Source organism: Galleria mellonella, unplaced genomic scaffold (genome assembly GCF_026898425.1).
Source record: "Galleria mellonella isolate WM207_F2 unplaced genomic scaffold, CSIRO_AGI_GalMel_v1 utg184, whole genome shotgun sequence".
Lineage (NCBI taxonomy): Eukaryota > Metazoa > Arthropoda > Insecta > Lepidoptera > Pyralidae > Galleria > Galleria mellonella.
This window is the reverse complement of record NW_026442025.1, coordinates 10,254,575-10,278,147: the sequence shown is the minus strand read 5'-3', so window position 1 is coordinate 10,278,147 and position 23,573 is coordinate 10,254,575. Positions and strand designations below refer to the sequence as shown.

The following is a 23,573-nucleotide window of genomic DNA, read 5'->3' as shown; positions in this document are numbered from 1 at the left end:
TGCACAAATGTATAAACAAATAGATGAAAATTCTAAAAATTATTGTTTAATAATTTTTCTGTATGGTATGGTATCATATCATATTACTTTATTCTTTAGTTTTTTTTTTTTAAATAAGCCTGGATCCTTGCTGTTTTAAAAAATGGTTTGACATCTTTTGTCAAAGCAATTTTGCGTGGTGGTTTATAAGAGATAGGAATTAATGTGATCATTTAGGTAAACTATGATAATTTATTTGTATTATATCATAGTTTTGGTTTCATAAAAACCGTAAACCATGGCAACGCGAGTTTAAAAGTTAATACGTAATGCGTTAGACCTCGAGTGGTGATGTTTGTTTAATTAAACTAAACGCACATAATTTAGTTTTGGTGCTTGACGCGACGTTGGCTGTGCATGCGTCAACGGTGGTCCCCTGTTTACAAAATAGGAATTTGTTATGGTTTATTTGCATTTATTTGTCGTCCAATGTGTCACAACTAGTCTAGTTTTTTTTTATTTAAGAGCGTTCGTAACTTTAGTTCGAAGTGTGGCAACATCGCAATTATCTGTCAATATTAAAAAATAATTGAAGAATTTTCAATGTGCGAACTAAAGCGTTTACCATGCATTTGGTTTGCATGGATAACGTTTTAGTTCGTTGGAAACTATTTTTTTTTTATTTAGATGCCAAAAAAGTATTTGAAAATGAAAAAGAATGTGAAGCAGGTGCAAAGTTTTTAAATAGTAGATTTATTTGTAACGTATTGTATGATTAACATTTTAGTTCTTAAGCAGAGCACTTTTTAAATAATCAATCGAAAACATTGAAAATTCTTTGTTTTTGAAAATTGACATGTAATAGCGACGTTGCCACAGTTCTTCGTAAGCCATTGTAATCTTTTTGAAGTTAGCTACAAAGTATTCGTAAAACTCAACTGACTAAGTTTTATATTAATAAGAAATTCGACCTGAAAAATTATTGCTTCAAAAATATTACGATATTCAAAAATATACATTTTTTTTTTTAATTAATTTACTAAACTAACATTCCAGTGACAGACTTAAAAATACTGTAGATAATTTTGTAAACAGCTCGCATACAAATGTACAAAGTATTATATTAAGAAATGTAAAATTATGTCTGCTAGTCATTTTCTATTATATTTAATTTAAAACAACCATTTAGTTTTAGTTGTCACATTTTTATTGATTAATATCCAGTCTATATGGAGAATTTAGAATTCTCTGCACAAAATAATGGAATTTGACACAGGTATACCTAAGAATGTCTTAGATTAAGTTGTACTTAATATGTTCTCAAAATTATGGTAATTTTGTTATTCTTATTCAACCCACTGGGGTAGTCCACGTGTCACAATGTTTTGTAGGACATTTCAGTATCCTCCCAGATGTCAGATATAGTTTTAATTTTGAATTTTTAGTAACTTTCCGAATTTTCATCTATCTTTCATGTCTAAATTCGCAAACACACTCTTGTCTTTTGTAAAATATCATGAGTGAGTCTCAAGATTTTATAAATGAGCAATTATGTATTTTATATTGAATTTTACCATTCTGAATAATTTTCCATGATGTCATAGGAGTATAAACGCGAATACCGCGTCCATACTTGTGTAATATAACATATATGTTATTCTGTAATGTAACGCGAATTTTGCGATTCTACGTGTATTACACATAGCTCAGGCATGCCTATAATGTATGTATGTATGTAACGCTACATATTTATAATATAATATAGCGCTATTTGCGTTAATTAATTTGTAATGTAACAAATTACACATGTCTGAACATACCTTTATATTGGCATTTTTTTTTTTATTTCTTAGTGAAATATTGTATATTTCGCATGTAGAATTAAAAATGTTTTTTTTTTTTAATAATTCTATTTGTCTGAACTATGTATTGTCTGAACTATGAATTAGTACAAAATGAACATCATTTCAAAGACTTGCATTTATCTCAAGTGATTTGTATTAACGACTTAGTAAACTGAATACTTAATTCTAATTATAGTTTTAATTTTGAATTTTTAAGCACTAACAGGAATTCGTAATAAATGCAAATTATTAAATAAATATAATAAATGTAAATTATATAAAGTCACTATATAAAATTGCTCACAAAGTAAGTGTAAGTATAACTGTTGGAGTTACTTTTATTTTATTTGGCTATTATGTCATAGGTATGTAATACATTTTATATTATACTTTATATTATAATTACAAATTTCTACTGAAATTTATAATTTTGTATAACTGGCGGCATAACGCTAATATCCACGATGTTTTGGGTAGTTTAAACGTGGTAGATACATAGTCGTATTTATCACGTTCCATATACTTTTTTGAAAATATTTAAAACTCTAACTTATAAGAGACACTCCAAGATAGTTAATTTTTAATAACAATGTGAATAAGTAATACTTGTGGTACTATAGCACTGTACCAAAAGTGTACAATCTGTTAAATCCAAACTCTTGGGCCAGAGTTGTGCTTACAACTTCAACCTTAAACTGCATATTCATAAACTCATAGTAAAATTTGTTGAGTAACATCTGATTATATCGAGGGAAACAATGTTTAAATCAGCAACCCTGTTCACACGTTCTATATTGCAAGGTTTAAATATAATTAAAAAAGTTTATTTTTATTCTTTAATAAATAATATAAATTGATTTTAATAAACACACCTATATACTTAAACAATTGTCTATATCTAGTGTTTATGATTGTTTAGTGTTATAGTAGTTTATGTAGGATTGGCATTTATCAATATGTTCCTGACTGCAATATGTTATATCACAAGCAATATTTGATGCAACTGCATTTTTAAAGCAAAGTATACTATGAGTATGTGATACCAATGCGTTTACCATCTTTAAGGTTGACAATCAATCGACTTTGATAGCATTGCAGTTCGTGGGCTATGCTACCACTTACCATCAAATCGCCAATTATTCACCACCTTATTAGTGGTATAAAATTTAATTTTTTTATGTGTACTTGTTTATTGTCAGATATAGGTATTTCAAATGAAGCTTTATTATGCCATCATTATTACCGTTTCAGTATTACTATAATAATTTAACCCCCTAATTCATTAAACGTCAAAATATTTTATAAACCTTTTTTTAGCTGTAGAAATTTTGTCTCATTTGAGCATAATTCTTAATTTAAAAAATTATTCATAATTTCTTTTTTTTTTTTATTCTTAATAAAAATGGGTTTATTTTATTCCAACAAACGTGTTTTAAAAGTGGTTTTACGTTTTTATGAATAAGGAGGTCATAGATTATTATTATTATTATATTCATTTACTCTGACAATAACATCGTCCTCTCTACTGCCTTCTCATACGTCGAATAATAATTATAAATGAACTAAACTTATATATATTTAGAATTATTAAATGTGTGCCTATAATAGTTAAACGTGTTTAGATAGATATAAAAACGATGAATTAAAACGAAATGTATTATAAATAAATAAAAAAACGAAATTCAAGCGTCAATATTACATGAGCTTCACGTAGTTATGTCGAATATATGTCTGATATATTTTGTCCCAAATTATTCGATGTTCATATTGTCTTGTACACTGTTAGAAATATATACACGTAGTCGTAACGTCGTCGTATCGAATTGGGAACACACTGTATAGTTGTGAAGCGTTGTAAAAATACCATTTAGCTAATTAACGCTTTTATAATTTACCTTAGCACGGTTACTGTATCGTAGAATTTTAAAGAGAAAAAAAAGCATATGTTTTGGTCTCCTATTTGTATGTTTTCTGCCACGATATCGTGGACATGTACGGTATGATAGTATTGTATACGGAAATTCAATACAAATCCATACATTTTATCTTTTATATTGCAAAGTAATATATTGTAAAATTTTACCTATACGGTATAATAGGCAAGCAAACTGCATACATTTTGAATGTTTTCTGCCATATTTTCGTATCAGAGGGAGACTTTGTACAAAAGTCGTTTGCTTGGGTACCTCTGTCCCATTCGTGTTTCAACCGTAAAGCAGTTGTGTTTATACGAGGTCTGTCCGGAAAGTTCGTATAAAAGTGTTCTGGAATGCGAGAAAGAGGAGTGGGGAGGCCAGGTTTCCTTATGTCCCTAACAATGCTTCAGTTCTGGTCTGACCGCCGTGCGGTGCGAACTGGCTTGTCACGCCATATATTGAAACCCCGTCGGCATGGAGCCCGCTTCCGTTGAAGAGCAGCGCGTCGTAATCAAGTTTCTCTCGAAACTCGGCAAGAATGGCCGTGAAATTGATGTCGAATTTGATGTCGAATTAAAATCCCAAAGCAAAGAGTGGAAGACATCCGGGGAACCACGAACAAAAAAATCAAGAAAATCCCGCTCAAATGTCAAGACAATGTTGATTGTTTTTTTCGATGTTCGGGGGATTGTCCATCAAGAATTCGTCCCTCCAGGCCAGACAGTTGATGGAAAATTCTACGTCGATGTGCTCAGACGCCTCAAAGCTCGTGTGGCACGAGTTCGTCCAGAATTGGCGCGAGAGGGGCGTTGGATTCTTCACCACGACAATGCCCCTGCCCACACCTCTCTTGTTGTCCGTGAGTTTTTGAGTAAAAATTCCATTACGGTGACCGAACATCCCCCCTATTCGCCGGATTTGGCCCCGTGTGACTTCTTCTTGTTCCCAAAAACCAAATTGGTACTTCGGGGGCGGCATTTGGGGGACATAAATGAGATAAAAAAAGCTACGACGGGGCAGCTGAGAAACCTACAACCAGAGGACTTTCAAGGAGCCTTCTCACAGTGGAAACGGCGTTGGCACAAGTGCATTATGTCACAGGGGGAGTACTTTGAAGGGGATAAAATTGATTTACCTGAATAATTGTAAAATAAAATTTTTAAAAAACTTTTATACGTACTTTCCGGACAAACCTCGTATGACTGTGTTTCGGTTTGAAGGGTGGAATATGGTGTGAATTTACTGGGTACAGAAGAATAACACCTGAGTCCTCAGGAATGGCAACGCATGGGGGGTATCATGGACGAAACAATATACACTGTTATATCCATGGTACTGCTTATGTCTATAGGCGACGGTTACAACTTTCCAACAGGTGGGCCGTCAGCTTGTTTGCCATTCTAAGTTGTATAAAAAAAAATTCGTGTTCGTATACAGTGTGACGATATTCTTTACGTGTATAGAAATTAAAAGTTATCACACACCATACATTTTGCTCCTTTTCTATATCGTGACGATAAAATCATACATCATACAATCATGGTACAATGCCGTGCTACGGGAAAATAATAAAATCACTAATGGGTTCATACATACAATAAGGCTAGCGATATTGCGATTTTACTAAATGTATGAACCTTATGGTTTCTAACGTGTTACATCACACGATAGTGTGTTTCTAGTTTTTAGAAATAAAACAATGTATGTTGATTGATGTGTTTACATTTAAATTTGTTACACTAATATTACAATTATGTTTCATGCTCATTGAATCCTGTGGTCACAATCGGCATTAGATAATTTTAGTCATTCCAGGCAATCATTGTAGTCGATTTTTAACGTCATTCTTTCTCTATAACTTAAACGTTATACTTTCGTTAATCTATAAAAAAATAACCTTAAAAACAAGTTTAAAATAACTTTAGAAAATGGGTATAAATAATAGCAGATGTCACTCGAAAATCGATATATCCATCATTTATTCAGTCCAAGGTGCTCCAAAAATATGGACTTTATCCTTTGGTTTATTTAAGCACTCAAGTTACTATATTTACTGAGAAAGACTTTATATAAAAGTTGGTTGCATGGATACCTTTGATCTACTCGTGATTTAGCTGTAAAGCAGTTATGCTTAACGGTTGCATTCGGTTTGATGGGTAGGATGTGGCAGAGTATAGAATTACAGATTATGGATACATAGCATCTAGTCCTTGAGAATAGCAATATGAACCATAGGTGTCACTATATATAGCATGGTATCCATGGTGCTGCTTTTGTCTATAGGTAATCGTTATTTCTATTAGGTGGGCTGTAAGCTCGATTTTATATATTTATAATTACTTATTGATCCAACTGGTTGTCTCGATTGCATTATTCTTTCTAAAGTCGATTGTGCCATGTAACAACATATAAAATATGAATTTTGGTCTATTGTGCCTTTATAATGATAGGTTAATGTTTGTGCCTTTTATTTTCATGTCTACTGTATTTTGTACCTGAAGCTTTTCATAGACGCAGTACTACCTTCAACTAGAAAATAATTACTTTGACACATTGAAAGTTTAGGTTTTAGGCTAGTTTAATACAAACTGTAATTAGTACAGTAGTATTAGTAGATGAATGTGCAAAATCCTAATATATTGTGGCAAATTACTCCTCAGTAATACACAATTAAAAAAATACATATATAATTTTTTTGTCAATTATAATTCTGTAATGCACAAACTGCCTATCCATTTTTTTTTTCAACCTAAGGTATTATAAGCTTGTCCTTTTGTAAAAATATGGTTTAATGGAATTCATTCTATAAGGGCTCTTTCACACAAAGCAGCGACGGTGCCACCCTGTGTTTACCATGGCCATACAATCAGTAAACACTGCACGCTGCATATGTGAAAGGTCCTAAATATGTATAGAATACAAGTAGCAAACAAATCTATCGACAATTACTTAACCCCTTTATTTATAAAAAAGTCAAATATAAACCTATGTAGCGATTGAACTATTGGTTTTTCTTTTGCTCTAATTGAGCAATTTAAAAAACAGCAACAAAACCCTCTAATAGTTAAAATAGGTTTGTAGCATGTTTTAGTTTTTATGAATAAGGGGATTATTTGTTTGTGTATGCGTGAGAAAATTAAAATGGGTATTGCCATCTATTTCTCGCACACAGTAGCACATATATTGATATATTTGTTTGCAGCTAGTGTTGGATATATTATTTGAATAGTTTATCATATCAAAGATTTTTTTTCAAAGTATTTGACATAAATGTATAGAATTATATGTGATACTTATATATTGTAAATACTTAATAAATGTTTACACGATTTTAGTGTAATTATTCATATTCGTACAGCACTTTAATTTAATGCGTATTGCCAGAATTAGAGACCTGTTTTTATTTTAATATAATGTATAATCATGTAAGAGGCTAAAGTAGCAGTTATTATTTACAACCAATGTATATTTCACTAGTGTTACATTTATTGCTTTACATTCCAGATTATGTGATGAAATCATGGTTTGTTTTTTTAATAAATTCATTGGTAAAATATTCTGTTTATTTATCATGTCTACCCTCAGTCTGACAGTACCCTATCTCTATTTTTTTTGTCATAATTTAGTTTCTATTCCTAATATTAGATACTGGCATTGTGATTTGTCCAAATTTATGACAAGCTTGCAACATACATGGTGAATGGTTGAAAAATTAATACATATTGTAAAAGAAAAAATCTTATTGGATCTCAAAATATATGCCTTTTACACAATCTGCATAAATATTGATGTAAATTTTGTTCATGTCTCCTTAAGAATATCATTGTAAATTTTTCATGAAAGCTTGAAGAAGCTTATTATTATTGGTCACAGAAAGGAAAAGAAGTTGAGTCTTCAAGATTTCTATATGCTCAATTGAAATTAAGAAAGCCTACAACAAAAACCCAAATATGTATACAGATGGCCAAATACCATGTCATTATGACCCTTTATAATAAAAAAAATGTGAAAAATTGTAAAAAACCAATTGTATTCATGTAAAGTGGTAACTATTGAATATAATTTACAGGCAGAGACAATGCAGTAGTTCTGATGAAAATTCTTTATTTTTTAATGAATAGTAATGCAATGATGTATACTAGTGAGGCATCAGTGAGGGATGATATTGAAGATGAAAGCAAGTCAGTTAGCCCATCGTGCTGAATTTATAAAAAAAATATCCTGTTGGTTTTCAAAGAGGACTGTATGGAAGTCAACCTGACAATATATTGCTAGCAATATGGTTAATAGTTTCCATTACTAACAATCCCTTCCCAGCTGTACATATATATGTATATATATATATATACATATATATATTTATATACATATATATATATATATACATACATATATATGGTTTTTATATCTCAAAGCTTGGTGTGGCTCTTGGCAAAAACTACCAACTTCCATTGCTTTCTGTCTTTGGCAACTCTAGTTATACAAGCAGAGAAAAGTTGTACAATATTCGTTATTAAAAAAAAATTGTGATATTTTTACTAACTATAAAGGTAAAAGAATTAAAAAAAAGATTTTTTTTAATCTTTTTTTATTATCAGCTTATGTACAAAGTTATTCCGTCTTGGCAGCCGCCGCTTTTGGTTTCTTCTGCTTAATGGGCCTTTGGGACCTGAGAATGGCTGATGCACGACGGAGCGTCGCCTTTGTCAAGTCAGTACGGTAGTGGTTTGCTTGCAGCAATCTCTTTACCTTATAGAGGGATCTCCTCGCACCGGCTTTGAATGGGCGGCGAATCGCATTCTTTGCAGGTTTGTTTGTTGCTTTAGCCTTCTTGTATACCACAGTGAAACCTTTCCTGTCAGGATTCTCGACCACGCTGATCGCCTTCTTGTGAATCAAACCGTTGTATCTGTAGGAGCTTAGGTTAGTCACATTGTTTGGTTCCTTGCTGAATGGTTTTCTGATGTTACGCTTCTTCACAAGAAAAGCGTTATTATTACGGATAATCATCCAATTAAGGTGAGACGACATTTTTGTATTTCTTTCGTAAAAACTACAAAAATTAAAACGTGCTCACGACGTGTCCGTAGACAAAAAGGAAGAGGTGAATAAGAAAATTAGATGACAATTAGTTGACAGCTTTTGACAACTTGTCTATGTTAACGAAATATTCAATGACAGTATCAGTAATACCATATAAAAATAATAATTTACCCAATATACCGAATATTGCTATTAAAAACATTATTTATTATGAAAGTTGCTGACCTTTCTTTCAAGACAGTAATAAAATGTTTTTTCTATTCTTAGAACTTTATGCGTGACAAAGTTTATAACAATTGGTTGAGCAATTAACTTAACATTTGAACCATTAAATATATAATATTTTTACAGTTTATGATTACAAATTAAATCTAATTATAAATTTGGAATATTTATTTATTATTCTTTGTTATATGAGTCATATTTGTGTACTTACTCTGTACCGTTGACAAATTGCTTTGACTTTTGGCCAAAAGTCTAAAAAAAATTAAATTTTTGCCTAAGGAATATTTTAGAACAATTTGCTGTAGTCAGATGAATAAAAATGTAAAAATTGTAAATTTATTGTGACTAACTAAAATTGTAATGTGGTGACTTTTAGTAATATAATGTATCACTTCGATATATATTCATATAAATTTACGTCAAGATGAACGTATAAAACAATATTTTATTGCATATTTCAAGTTCTCCTTTTAAATTACCTTGCATTCTCATTATTTACAATTACTAACATATTTGAGAATATTATTTAACAGACTAGTAAGATCAACGATTCTTTTCTTGTAGGTGACAGCTTGTTTCTCTTTTATGTATTTTAAGACGGCAATTAGGTGACGGTCCACCGTACGCAAAGTGATGTACCGTCGCGACGTCGCCTATAGACATAGACAGTACCATGGACACAACAGAGTATATTGTATCACTTATGATACCCTTCATGCATTGCCATTCCTAACACTAAGGTATTATGCCTCTTTACCCTATAATTGTTAAAATTCTTAAACAGAATACGTCAAAAAGACTAAATAATAAAGCGTGTTTATTTTCAACCATTAATTAAAATGTTCCGAATACAAACGACATGACAACACTAAGAAACCATAAAGAATAAGCACATAATTTAGAATGATCAAATTATAAATTTATGTTTGCATATATTAAAAACAGTGATTAATAAATAGGATTAAAACATTATTATTACTAATAAGTGTTGTTTTGATGATTTTGCACGCGTTTTATAGATTTCATTATCTATGGAAATTACCGTTGTTTATCCTTTTTTTTTGACAGTTTTATCTTTATTTTTCTAGCCTATGGTGATATGTCAAATTCCAAACTCTATTTGTCTGGTGTAATTTCGTGTTGGTTCTAACTAAATATTACATCTTTTTCTTTATATATTTACAGTGTTTGATATATTAAATGTAGTTATTTCTTAAAAATTATTAGTGATTTTATATATAGTGCCAAATTGATGTTTCGTCTTTACTGGTATTATGAATCAGGTTGAACAAAATATAAACAAAGATATGATTGATTCTGATCTAATCGACGTGGAATCTTTGGATTTTTCCGATAGTCAGACATGGTGAGTACTTTACTAACTAGAGGAACATGATATTATATTAGTCGTAACATTTTTTAAGTTTATTAGGGCATGTATCTTGGTCGGTAGAAATGTCACCTCGTTCACAATATTTGTCCTATTAAAATTCTTATTTTTATATCTATTAATTATTAAAATTAAAAAAAAAGAAAAAAGTATATAGATTAGTATTTTAAATAGTATCATATAGCCAATATTAAAAATTTTATTACTAATAAAAAAAAATGTAGAAAAATTTGTTAAACTTATTTTAAACAAATAACTGAAACAAATTTATATTGTCATTGAAGAAGTTCAATGTTATTGTTGTTGTAATTTTTTATAAGAAAATACTGAACTAATTTAAAGTTTAGGATTTTATCAAGAATTCTTGATTCTCTGGGTTGTGCTCCTAGATTTTCATATATAAAAGCTCACTATTTCAGTAAAGCAGTTGCTATTGTCTGTGATTTCACCAAACGATATCCAAAGTAAATAAATATATAACTAAATATTTAAATGTATTTACATTTTTATATAACTAAATATTTAATTGTGTGTTGTTAATTTAATTAATGCTTATACTATATACTGACACATAATGTCAACATAGATTTCAAATTTCTTGTTGATGGTTTAATAATCTTTTGTAATAAAATTTTATAAGATTTTAACAAAATTTCTGAAACCCTATCTTCTGCAATATGCTTTTGAATAGTCCTTCTATTATTATTTTACTGATTACTAGAAGAGCCATTTGTTTATTGTAATATTAACTGTAGGTAGTGGTAGGAGGTAAAACATTATCTGCTGAATTGAAAATTACCTTCTGCCAATTTTTTTCTTATTGGTATAAAAACCATTCTATTTCTCATGATTTCATTAAAATTGGTTAAGTAGTTTCAGAGATTAGCATGCACAATTTAAAACAAATTAGTTAAGCATTTTTTATAAACAAAAACTGAAATCTTACCCCTTTTTAATAATAATTTAAATTACAACTTTTATATTTACTTACGTTTTGTATATGTATAATACTTTGAAAGGAGCAATAAAGAGATCTATCTATATATGAAGATATGAATGTTGTGTGCAGGTTGTACACACTGCCAGATGACTCTGGCAATAAAGTGGACATCATTGATTGGAACCTGTCCTGTGACTGGCCCGTCAATGAGGACAATGAGTATGTTAAGTTGGAGAAAGATCTTTATGCTGTACTCGACAACATACTCAAAAGTAAGTGCATACTTATAGTATTGTATTTTTTACTATTTTGGATTCATGTATGGTATGTATTCAAAATAGTGTACATATATTTTGTTGTAAACTGTACTGAAGATAGGATTTCATATAAGTCTCTTGCATATCTCCTCTTTTCAGTTTAATGCTGTATGCCATGTTCAAAATTTATGTAGCCCTTAATAGGAGTTTCGCAGGATGGGTTTAAGGTCACTTAAAATATTAATTAATTATCCATTTTCCTACCAATTTGAGTCATATTAGGCACTCCAAAAAGTATTTTCAAGTCCTATTAGAAAGTAGAGTGGACAACAGTAGAGACAAGTAGTAGAGGCAATACCTAACAGTTAAAAAGGGTGGCAAAGATTTTTTGTCTAGAGAGGTAAAATTGCTGCATCAAGCATCACGCTTATTGAAAATTTGTATCCATTAATTATAGACACAAAGGATAAATAAATACCATAGAGAACATAATTTATTGTAGCAATTTATTATAGAAGTAGCCACCCGTAAAATTATGGTATATTGCCTCTTTCACACACTCCTACACACTGCAGTTTTTTCTCTTTGGGTATTTTATTCATTTAGGGTCTCATAAAATTCATAATTAACTTCACACATACATAATGATTTATTTACATTTACTAATTGATAAGTGTTAATCAAACTATGTAAAGTTGTATTATACCCAAAAATAAAATTTGCAAACAAAATGCGAAATAAGGCATGATTATTATCATTTAATAGAATTATCATTATTTCAGTTAAATTCATTTAGAATTACTGTAGAGAGAGAATTTGGTGCCTGTCTTGAATATTTAAGGTGAATTGAAAATATTAGCATTCAGTGAATCTCAAATAACATATGATTGGAAAAACAAAATACTACGTAATACTGGGGGTTCTTCTTTAATGGATGATAATGGAATTTGCCATTGTTTTACCTTTTTTCTATACCACTGAGGTGGCAATCGAGCATATGGCCCACCTGATGGTAAGCGGTTATTGTAGTCTATGTACGCCTGCAATACCAGAGGTATCATGCGCACGTTGCCAACCCTGAAGAAACCTCTTTACTGTCCTTTTGAAGAACCCCTTACTGTAGTCTCTTGGGAAAATTGTTTTAGCTTCTATTGAGATCTTATTAAGACTCCTCCATATCAACTTTTCTTATATATATCCCCCATTTAAAGCCGTCTAGTTACAATTTTATTAATAAGATATTCTATTGCATTGGTAGAATATTCCCTTAAAACGATATATTATAGAACTTATACCAGAGGGAGACTCTGTACAAAAGTCGATTGCTTGGGTACCTCTGTCCCATTCGTGTTTCAACCGTGAAGCAGATGTGTTTGCATGGCTGTGTTTCGGTTTGAAGGGTGGGATATGGCGTGAATTTACAGGGTACAGAGGAATAACACCTGAGTCCTCAGGAATGGCAATGCATGGGGGGTATCATGGGCGAAACAGTACACTCTGTTACTACTTTCCATCAGGTGGGCCGTCAGCTTGTTTGCCATTCTAAGTTGTATAAAAAAAAACTTGATTTCACCCTGCATGAGAATTACAAACATTTCTATTTCTAGTCAATATCAAATTGACTTTTTTTTTATGCAACTTAGAATGGCAAACAAACTGGCGGCCTACCTAATGGAAAGTGATAACCGTCGCCTATAGACATGAGCAGAACATGGACATAACAGAGTATACTCTTCCGTCCATGATACCTCACATGCGTTGCCATTCCTAAAGACTCAGGTGTTATTCCTCTGTACCCTGTAATTTCACTGCTATATCCCACCCTTCAAACCGAAATACAGCCATGCAAACGTAACTGCTTCGCGATAGAAACATGAATGGGACAGACGGGCGCAAGCAAACAACTTTCGTACAAAGTCTCCCTCGGACTTTTTAAAATTATTGCATACTTATGGTATGTTCAGCTCCATTCATGTATAATAGACTCTACAAGTCACAAATATGTAATTAATAGCGAAATGTATGCGCCTCACAAGAAGAACGGAAGGTTGTTGATTGAGGAGTGAAAGTTCTATAGTGATTGCATTATATTGCCCGCGGCCCGTCAGCATGCTACTTCATGCTTGTTATTTTTGTGTCTCACCTCTCGTCATTCATCATTATATATAATAGACTTTTTTTTATAATACACTAATTTGCATTTCACGGTGTTGCTTATATGTATTAATAGATATGTAAATACCCTATATATTGTATGTAGATTATACAATAGCCATCATATGACCATATATGGGTAGATTCGTAAATGATATGTGTAATAAATTATAGTCTACGTAATAAATTTCATAAAATTTTGTTTAATCATTTTAGCATGATTGTTTAACAAACATCCAAACTTTCAAATCATAAAAAAAGGCCCGTTTTATATGAAACCATTGATTTCATTTTCAATATATTATTAGAGTCTTCATGGGGGTTTGTTAGTTTGTTTTGTTTATAAGATCCTAAAGCGGTGTTTAAACTCCTATCATAATACCTTTAATTGTATACTAACTTTTTTTTTCAATGGATGATAATGGAATGGTAACCCCGCCTGCGCTATCGATCTACACTGGCGGGGCACCAGTGAAGGATGTTAGGTGAGGATGAAGCAGGTCAGTTAGCTCATCGTGACGAATCTAACAATAAATTAATCACGATGGTTTCCAGGGGGAACCACGAGAAAGTCGACCTGACAGGGAATGGAACACATATTGCTAGCAATGGGGCTACTAATCCCCATTACTATCAATTTTTTTTCCCCCCACTAACATTATTAGCGATGCTAAAGACGATGATAATACTTAGGTATTGTCACCATCTTCCTACCCTTATCCCAATTATTTATTTGAGCTCGGCGTAATATGTTCTTCTTTTCCGTTCTTTTCATTCTCCCCCACTCTGGCCATATCATCTTTCACACAGTCCATTCATGTCTTTTTAAGGTCTTCCTCAGCTCTTATATCCTTCTGCAGTCATGCTATACACTACTAGGTACTATAGTCAATGAAAACAAAAGCCAATTAAATTGAACCGAATGATTGACATCCAACGAGTCTCGCATGGTAGGTGATCCAATGACATTCGACACGCACCATAAGATCTGAACAAAGATCCGATTTCCTATAGCTATATATGCGCTTATATATACCGCGTACTACACAGCAATGTCATGTCTGAGTACGCTATTGCATTTGTGTCATTGAATAAAGCTAATTTTATCTTGTATTTATTTTGAAGCTAGCTGTATCCCGCGGCTTTGAACCTGCTTCTGTGACTATAAAACATTTGTATTTATCTAATCTTACTAATGTAATAAAATAATAGATAAATGATGTCTATGCATAGGAGGTTTTTAAAAAAAATATATAACGGGTGTTTTAATATAAACTAAAATAAGAAATTTTGGAATTTTTGTCCGTCCCGTCAAAATTACTGCATCATATTGAATGCGGTTTTCATTGTTGCACCTTATATGCCATATACAAGTGGTTACTAAAACACCCTTACAAAGTTGCAGGCAAATACTGGTCGTTACTAATTCTATATGTTTGTTACCTCTTAGCCCTTTAACACACTGACCAATAGTCATTTAATTGTCTATTTTTCTATTACATGTTGTATTTTATGTACAACTAACTATATGTAAAGAAGATAGTACTGGGTTTTTGTGTTCCATTACTAACAAATTTATTTTATTATGGGCGAAAATAGAACGGTAGCTACGATATTGGTATATACAAAGCAAAATACCCTAACATCTAATTTAAACTAACACGACTATCCTCATATTGTAAATATTGAAAGTTGCATATAAAAATCCAATATTGCATATAAGAACCAATGTAGTTCAAAAGGTTACCACAAAAAAATAATCGCATACGTAGTCTATAATTATTGTTCCTATTAAGTTAGCACTTCCTGCTCTTTATGCATATATGCATCACGGAACTGCATATGCAGGCATTGAACGTAATCGTTTAATTAGTTACGTTTTTATTAACGAGTACTTGAACATCCATTTGTAGGTGTGAGGATCAATATTGTTCTATTTCATAATATTACGACCTTCTTTATTCTATATTACTATCTATTTACGTTTTTTTTTTTGATAAGTGAAAATGGTATGGTAACCCCGCCTGCGCTAACGGGATACGCTGGCGGAGAACCAGTGAAGGGTGATCGATGACAATGAAAACAGGCCAGTTAGCCCATCATGATGACTTTATCAGGAATTAACCGTGATAGTTTCCAGGGGGTACCGTGAGGAGGTCGACCTGATTGGGTATATTGCTAGCAATGGGATTCTCAGTCTCCATTACTATCAATCCCTTTCCCCCCTCTATTTACGGTTACTAATAGCGTATACCGATAGCGCTGTTAGCGAAATAGTAACCACAATCTGGGTTATTATTTCATTATCCTGATGAACGTTGGTTTGTTTGTTCCCTCATAGTGCCTTAACAGCTTAACCAATCACTATGAAATTTAGTATACACGTACTAAATATATGTCAATAAATATATCCCTGTGACGCGAACTATTTTACGGGTAAACTATAGTAATCTATAAAGAAAATCTATTTATAAAATCTTTATTTAATTTATTAAGAGACTTCTAAAAGGAAGTAATCAATTCGTATGTTTTTTGTTTATTATTTTACCTGTTTATTTCACCAATTCTGAACCGATTTTCTCAATTTATTTTACAATCGATAGATTTACTCTTGTGTTAATCCCTTCGCTATGTGATATGAAAGTAAAATATTCGTATATTTTAACTTGTCAAAATAACTAAGTTATGTTATAAAGAGGTAATTTTTGTTTTATAATAACAGAGAAGAAAGCCTTAACAATTTGAAGCTAATGACAGCTGACCTCGAAGTGCTAAATGAAATAGCTAAAAATGGAACTTCGCTTTTCATGTCACAAATGCGTACATCCATTACGAGTCACCAAAATATAAAAATAAAAACAAATTACACACTGATTTAAAAAGAAAAACAAAAAATTGCATATATTGATGTATTTAATATTCTACGTGATTAAATAAATGAATACAAGGAGAGATTAGAAATGATAATTATACAATATGATAATAACAAGATATAAATTTTATTTCTTTCCTACGTAATCGATATATTTTCTATTTATCGTTTTTAGTATTTCAAAATATTCTAATATTAATTTGGCGTTTTCTACATTCACTTTTTGCGTTGAAATTACGACCTTGCAAAGTTGCATGTATTTTTAACTGAATTTAATTACATTCATCGTTGCTCTAACTTCATCGTAATAAATGGGTATGTAATTAGTCACATACATATATGTATATATTACTATGTTTTCGTTATGGTACTAAAAAAAACCATAATGATGCTTATAAACTAATATACTACTTTTAGTAAGACCGGCATCTATTTTAGTGAATTTGTAGCAGTTGCGAATAACAATACACAGCAGTAGTGGTCAAGAACCAGAGGGAGACTTTGTGCAAAAGTCGTTTGCTTGGGCACCTCTGCCCCATTCGTGTTTCTACCGTGAAGCAGTTGTGTTTGCATGGCTGTGTTTCAGTTTGAAGCGTGGGATATGGCTGTGAAATTACAGGGTACAGAGGAATAACACCCGAGTCCTCGGGAATGGCAACGCATGGGGGGTATCATGGGCGAAACAGTACTCTCTGTTATGTCCATGGTATTATTGCCCATGTCTATCGGTTACCACGGTCCATCAGGTGGGCCGTCAGCTTGTTCGTCATTAAGTTGCATAAAAAAAAAATCAAATCATCCTTGTCTTCATAGCAATACTCGTAGAATACGAAATCTCTAGCACTCAGTTTCTTTCCCTTACCATTAAATATATGGACAGTTCAGTATATTTACTTCAGCGCTCACACAGTGTATTGTCAGGAAATATAAATTACTAATGTAAAGAAAAATGTTTCTTTTGTGCCTACGAAACTGATATTGTTAAACACATTCAAAACGTGCATTGCCGAGGGCAAAACGCTGAATTTATCCGACCGTATTCTAGAATGTTGATAACAATTTTTATTTGGCATTATTAGTAGTACTTCCATACAAATTTAGAACAATAAAAACTTACGGCTTCTATAAGTTAAATTAGACATATATCATCCATACATCACGTGGCCTGTCCATTCAATGTCTGTGGACCAATTTTTCAATTACGATCCGCCATCTGCAGTCGTACGATAGGAAATTGTATGTCCCATGTCCCGTTACTAATTTTCTGTCTAGTCGACATAAATAGGTTTTGAAAAATTTATTAACTGAGTTTCAAAAAGGACTTTAAAACTATTAGATTAGATTAGATAGATTGGATTAGATTTCCGAACCTCAGTTTCTACTGATCCCTCTTCTCCTTAGGTACGGTATAGGTATGCTCAGATAATCTCAGACGGACAGTCGCACTATTTCTATCATTAGTACCTATCTAATTGTTATTTTTAAAGATTTTTACTAATTACATGATTCATCATCATTATTATATCAGCCTTTAACTGTCTACTGCTAAACATGAGCCTCGCCCTTGAGAGGGGTTTGCCAGTAGTTGCCACGCTTGGCAACCGCAGTTAGGCTTTAGATATGTTTTAAGAGGGACGATGCTGCTCATCCCGCGCTCTCCCTTTATCGGTTCTTACGACACCCACGGGAAAGTAAGGGATGGCTTATTCTCTTCTTCTTCTTTTCTTCTTATTCTATCCTCTTCTTCTTCCGGGACCACACGTTTGGCCGTATGGTCCCGGCATACAATACATGTGTTGTTTATTTCCACTACCATTGTTATGGACTTCCACATCATTGTCATTAATACGAGGATTACAAATGTGAAAGTGAGTTTGTTTATTTATTATTATAGAATAATACCTATAGTTCACAGAGGATGTAGATACACATACTATAGGCAATCAATAGGTATTTTATACATAAACAATTACAAATTAATATATCAGAAATGTCGACATTATATAAGTTGTTTATGTTACCTTTTGGCGTATTAATGGTTCAACTAATCGCCATAAAATAATCGCCATAGATGTAAGTATATATTTATGTATATGTATATGTGTATTTGTACGATAAAATATAATGTAATTAATTTAATTTTGGCTGTTTAAAAATTGTACACTGCTGTATCCGCTGACATTGATGCTCCTTTCCACTTTGGGTTTGCTGGAAGAAAACTCTATCAGAGTTAAGCTCGCTTTTGTACTTTTGTTTACCTCTGTCATATTTTTATAACTAATGTGTACAATAAAGTATTAAATAAATAAATAAAATTTGGTGTACATATATTATTTGGGACAGAGAAGAAAATGAACTACTATTTGTTCCAATCAATCAACATATCCCTGTCACGCGGACAAAGTTGCGGTTAAGAGCTAGTAATTTATCCATTCAATTTAACTTAACTTACTAATATTATAAATGTGAAAATAAGTTTGTTTTTCACTTTATAGCGCCTTAACCAATATTTGGTATATACGTAGTATATGGGATGGAAGATATAGGCTATTTTTATCCTGGTCAGTAAACATATCCCGGTCACGCGAACGAAGTCGCGGGTAAAAGCTAGTAATTAAAAAAAAATCTTTCATTTATTTAAGTACCTATAAAAACTTCATTTTACAAATGTGGATACCTGTAGAATCCAATAATATTCATTCAGTCAAGATGGTCTTTATATAGAACGCAGCGTCTCAAAGATCAACATAAAAACTGCACGACATAGATTATAAGATGTCAGCGCAAGCGCAGGAAGTGATAAAGAAAACTAACGGCTTACACGCTTTTACTACATTTATGGCGTCCTCAGCTGTTATTCAATCTTCTGTATTTATTCGATACTAGTTATTTCTCGCGATTTCATCTGCGTGACCTGGTTATCTTGATTGATCGAAAAATTTACTTACATCCTTGTTTGTTTGTTCGTAAAACTTTATTGTACATTCCTATTTAATATAGATATCAGGTTGTGAAAAAAAAAAAATCAATGTATAAATTGACTTATCCCTTAAAGGGATATCTTCCAGTCGTTTCTTCTCCATTCCAAATAATAATAATAACTTATTTATTTATTTATTTAGATAACTTAGATTTATTTTTGTTATAAAGTATACTTAAAAACTATATTAATATACTTAATTACTAATAATGATCTAATCCTCTCGGCAAGCATTCTCTGGAGAGGACTAACTTAACTAATTTATTTACAAAAAAATACTGCATGTATGTTAAATATACCTATTTTCATGAAGATTGATTCAGCCGTTAAAGCACCAAGAGATAATATTACTAAGGTAATATCAATCATAAGAGAAATATAGTCAAATAAGTTTCGATTTGAAGGGCATATGGCAGTGAAATTACTGAGTGTGCAACTATTTTTGCTGATAGATATATTTGCTGAGTGCCACAACGTTTTATTCTTCAGAAATGGCAACGCGTATCATGCTCGTAGTATATTCTGTAATGCAGGTACATGTTTCTGATAATGTCTGTAGACAACGATTAACACTTTCCATCATTAAAACCGTCAACTTATTTGCCATTACATATTGTATAAAAAATAAGATATACAAGGAATCAGGTTGCTAATAGAAATAATAGATTAATATGGAATAGTAACTCGTTTAAATCACGTCCGTATTGCTCCGATTACATGCCTCGACTGACTACTCGATCCATAGTCGTTAAACATTTTAATTTTTTTTTACAACATATGGGGCAAACTTGCATGCCGCTCACCTGATGATAAATGACTACCGCCGCCCATGATCACCCACAACACCAACGGCATTGCAGATGTGCTGCCAGCCTTTTAAAAAGGAATATGCAAGGAGCCTTTTTCCTTTTTAAAAGGTTGTCTTGAAGGTTATGTTGTCGTATCGGTTGACAAATACTGCTGCTGGAAGTTGATTCCAAAGAATGGTTGTGCGTGGAAGAAAGTGATATAAAAAATAATTATTATTACCTTTTTTTTTTGTACATATTGTTATTTCCTGTTACATAAAATACACATAATTAATAACAAATTATTGTTTTTGGACTGACGTTAAACATGCGATAAATTGCCGCATAGTACAATGAAATTTTGTGATAACCAACCACGCGTAACCTTTTTTGGTGCTGTCTCTATTTATCTACACATAGACGACAGCTTGCTATTAGAGCGAATCATTAATTTGTGATTCAACAACAAAAAAATAACAGTTTTTCGTTTCCAACGATCTTTGTATCCAATTTATATGTATCTCATACACATACATATAACACAATCAAATGGTTATCAATAACATTTAGAATGAATGAGTATATTTTATATGCATTATGCAACATAGAAAACTAAGCACGATAATTATTAAAGGAAACTATACAATTGTATATGTACAGTTAGATCATTGTTGAAAGCAATTTTTTCAAGACAGCTTTAGGTTAACGGACTAATTGTTGTACAAATAGAGTCCATTTTTAAAGTAGAATTTAATAAAGAAAAAAGAAGAAACGATATTTTGTTAATTTATTTTCAATGTTATAAACATATTTAGTAATGTAAGCGTATTTTAAAGATTTCTGCTTTTCGGCTTATTCTTAAAAAAAATACTTATTCTAGACTACCTTTTTGCTCGCTACTTAATATGCGTGGTTTCAGAAGTACGAACATGGATAAAGTAGACTACTTCTAAATTTATTATTACATATAATATTATTTTTTTATATTATACGGTAAATTATAGCGCGTTATAATTATATTTTACCAAAGACTTTGTACAAAAGTCATTTGCTTGGGTACCACTGTCCCATTCGTGTTTCAACCGTAAAGCAGTTGTGTTTGCATGGCTGTGTTTCGGTTTAAAGGGCGGGATATGGCGTGAATTTACAAGGTACAGAGGAATAACACCTGAGTCCTCAGGAATGGCAACGCATGGGGGTATCATGGGCGAAACAGTAAACTAAAACTAAAGCAGTACAGTAACAGAGTTATGTCCATGGTACTGCTTATGTCTATGGGCGACGGTTTCCACTTTCCATTAGGTGGGCCGTCAGCTTGTTTGCCATTGTAAGTTGTATAAAAAAAAATATAACATCAAATAAATGTACGTATGTTTATGTAAATAAATGACTGATTGATTGATTATACTTAAATATTATATTACATTGACATATTTACAGCATCGTCTAGTAATCAAAGAGTAAAAGTACAGAAAGAGTATAACAATCGGATAATATAACAATAGTGTTCAAGAAAGTGAACGACTCACTTAATAAACTATAAGAACTGTTTCGTTTTAAATTACTTTCGAATTGGTCCCGTTAAGGTAAGGTCAGAGCCAAGGTATCGTGGTGGTCTGAATCTGGCCAACAACAAAAACTTTGTGTGTAAATTTAAATTTCCGACTAGTCGTGTATATAGTTAATAATGTTTATTTTAAATTTACATTCAAAATTAAGATTTTTCTCCACAAGTGACTTTATAAGAAACTAGCGACCCGCCCCAGTTTTGCACGGTTTTTTTAAGTACTCGTATAACAATAATAATACTCGCTGATAATATAATTTTACAAAAAAAAAAAAACTATAGCATTTTATAGATAAAAGCATTTTAAAAATTACTTAAGTATTTTTGCGTTTGTTTATTACAAAGAAAAAATTAAATTCTTAATGAGGTTGTCTGGAGGAGATTGCTTGACGATGAGGCCGCCTTTTGTATCAAGTCCCAATAATATTTACTATATTATTATCGTATCTGGTACAATAAAGGATAAACAAATAATATTAGTTTAGATTTACACCCGAAATTGAAATAAAAAAAAACGCATAACCACAACTAATGGATCAAACATAGTAGTAAATCTTATCGATTACAATATAATAATATATTTTTTAATATCGCATAAAATACACAAAACAATATAGTTACATCCAGAGTTGACTCTTTTTAGGAAGTCCCTTAAAAACATAATTATATAGAAAACGTTAATTAACATTCGTGACAAAATTACCATAGTATCGCATGGTGTGCCACGCCTTTTGGTTAGACAATAAATTAGGCAGACTGAAACCATACATAGTCAGCGTTGGTTAGTTTAGAAAATACTGTACCGATTTGGAGTCACTGTGACGTAATAATATTTATGTTTGATGTACATCCTTGTATTGTAATACGATACCCATGTAGGGTTGTCACGTGTCCCGGTTACCTTCGTTATTTGTTTTGGTAAAGGGACAGTGAGCGTTCCAATTTTAAATTAGCTGTTGTTTGCGATTCTTTCCATGTTAAAAATGATTTCACATATTATATAAATAGATAGATACTCTTTATTGTGTCCTCCAAAAGATTACAGTAATAAACTTATTATAGATACAAACAATTACAATAAATGATCACAGTTAAAAAACAATGGGCGACCTTATCGCTGAAAGCGATCTCTTCCAGGCAATTTTTGGATGTATAGGAGTTATAAACTAGGAACTAGGAAGGAATTATAAACAGTTTGACTGGATGTACTATGAAAATACTATCATATATATATATATATATATATATATATATATATAAGAATTAACTTGCACGAAACGATGGGCATAACTGCTGCTAATTACAAGTCTTTATAAAAATATCGCGGATATAGAGAATAGTTATAATTGAATTTTTCATGATTATCGTAGGATCTGCACGAAACATGAGAAAATTAGGTTTTAAATCTTTAACTTAAAGTTCAGTTTCCTACAGCTTAAATGAGCCCTGAGTGTTATATACAGAGAAATTGAAGCCCTAATGTTATGACAGCCCTATCTATATGCAACTAAAAGTACACCCACACGGCGTTTAGCATTCGAAACCCGTTTGATAAACGGACACCTGGTTTCACTTTTTGCAATCGGTCGAGAAAGACAAAGCCTGTGACTTATTAATT

The 23,573-nt window shown here is 31.7% G+C and overlaps 2 protein-coding genes across 4 annotated transcripts in view; one reads left to right on the top strand and one right to left on the bottom strand.

Moving 5' to 3' along the window:
- Positions 1 to 5,445: 5,445 nt before the first annotated feature.
- Positions 5,446 to 8,861, bottom strand: LOC113509549 (60S ribosomal protein L28). The gene has a single exon (XM_026892890.3). The coding sequence runs from the start codon at positions 8,768 to 8,770 to the stop codon at positions 8,351 to 8,353; it is 420 nt and encodes a 139-aa protein (XP_026748691.1). The 5' UTR covers positions 8,771 to 8,861; the 3' UTR covers positions 5,446 to 8,350.
- Positions 8,862 to 10,101: 1,240 nt separating this feature from the next.
- Positions 10,102 to 23,573, top strand: part of LOC113509400 (uncharacterized) — a 47,012-nt gene continuing 33,540 nt past the window's right edge. For 2 of the 3 annotated variants that reach the window (XM_026892748.3, XM_026892739.3), the window contains exons 1-2: positions 10,103 to 10,373; positions 11,467 to 11,609. In XM_026892748.3, coding sequence (XP_026748549.2) covers positions 10,282 to 10,373; positions 11,467 to 11,609 — 235 coding nt within the window. In that variant the 5' untranslated portion in view covers positions 10,103 to 10,281. Of the gene's footprint in view, positions 10,374 to 11,466; positions 11,610 to 23,573 lie in introns of all 3 variants that reach the window. The other variant, XM_052893986.1, reaches the window with a different exon arrangement.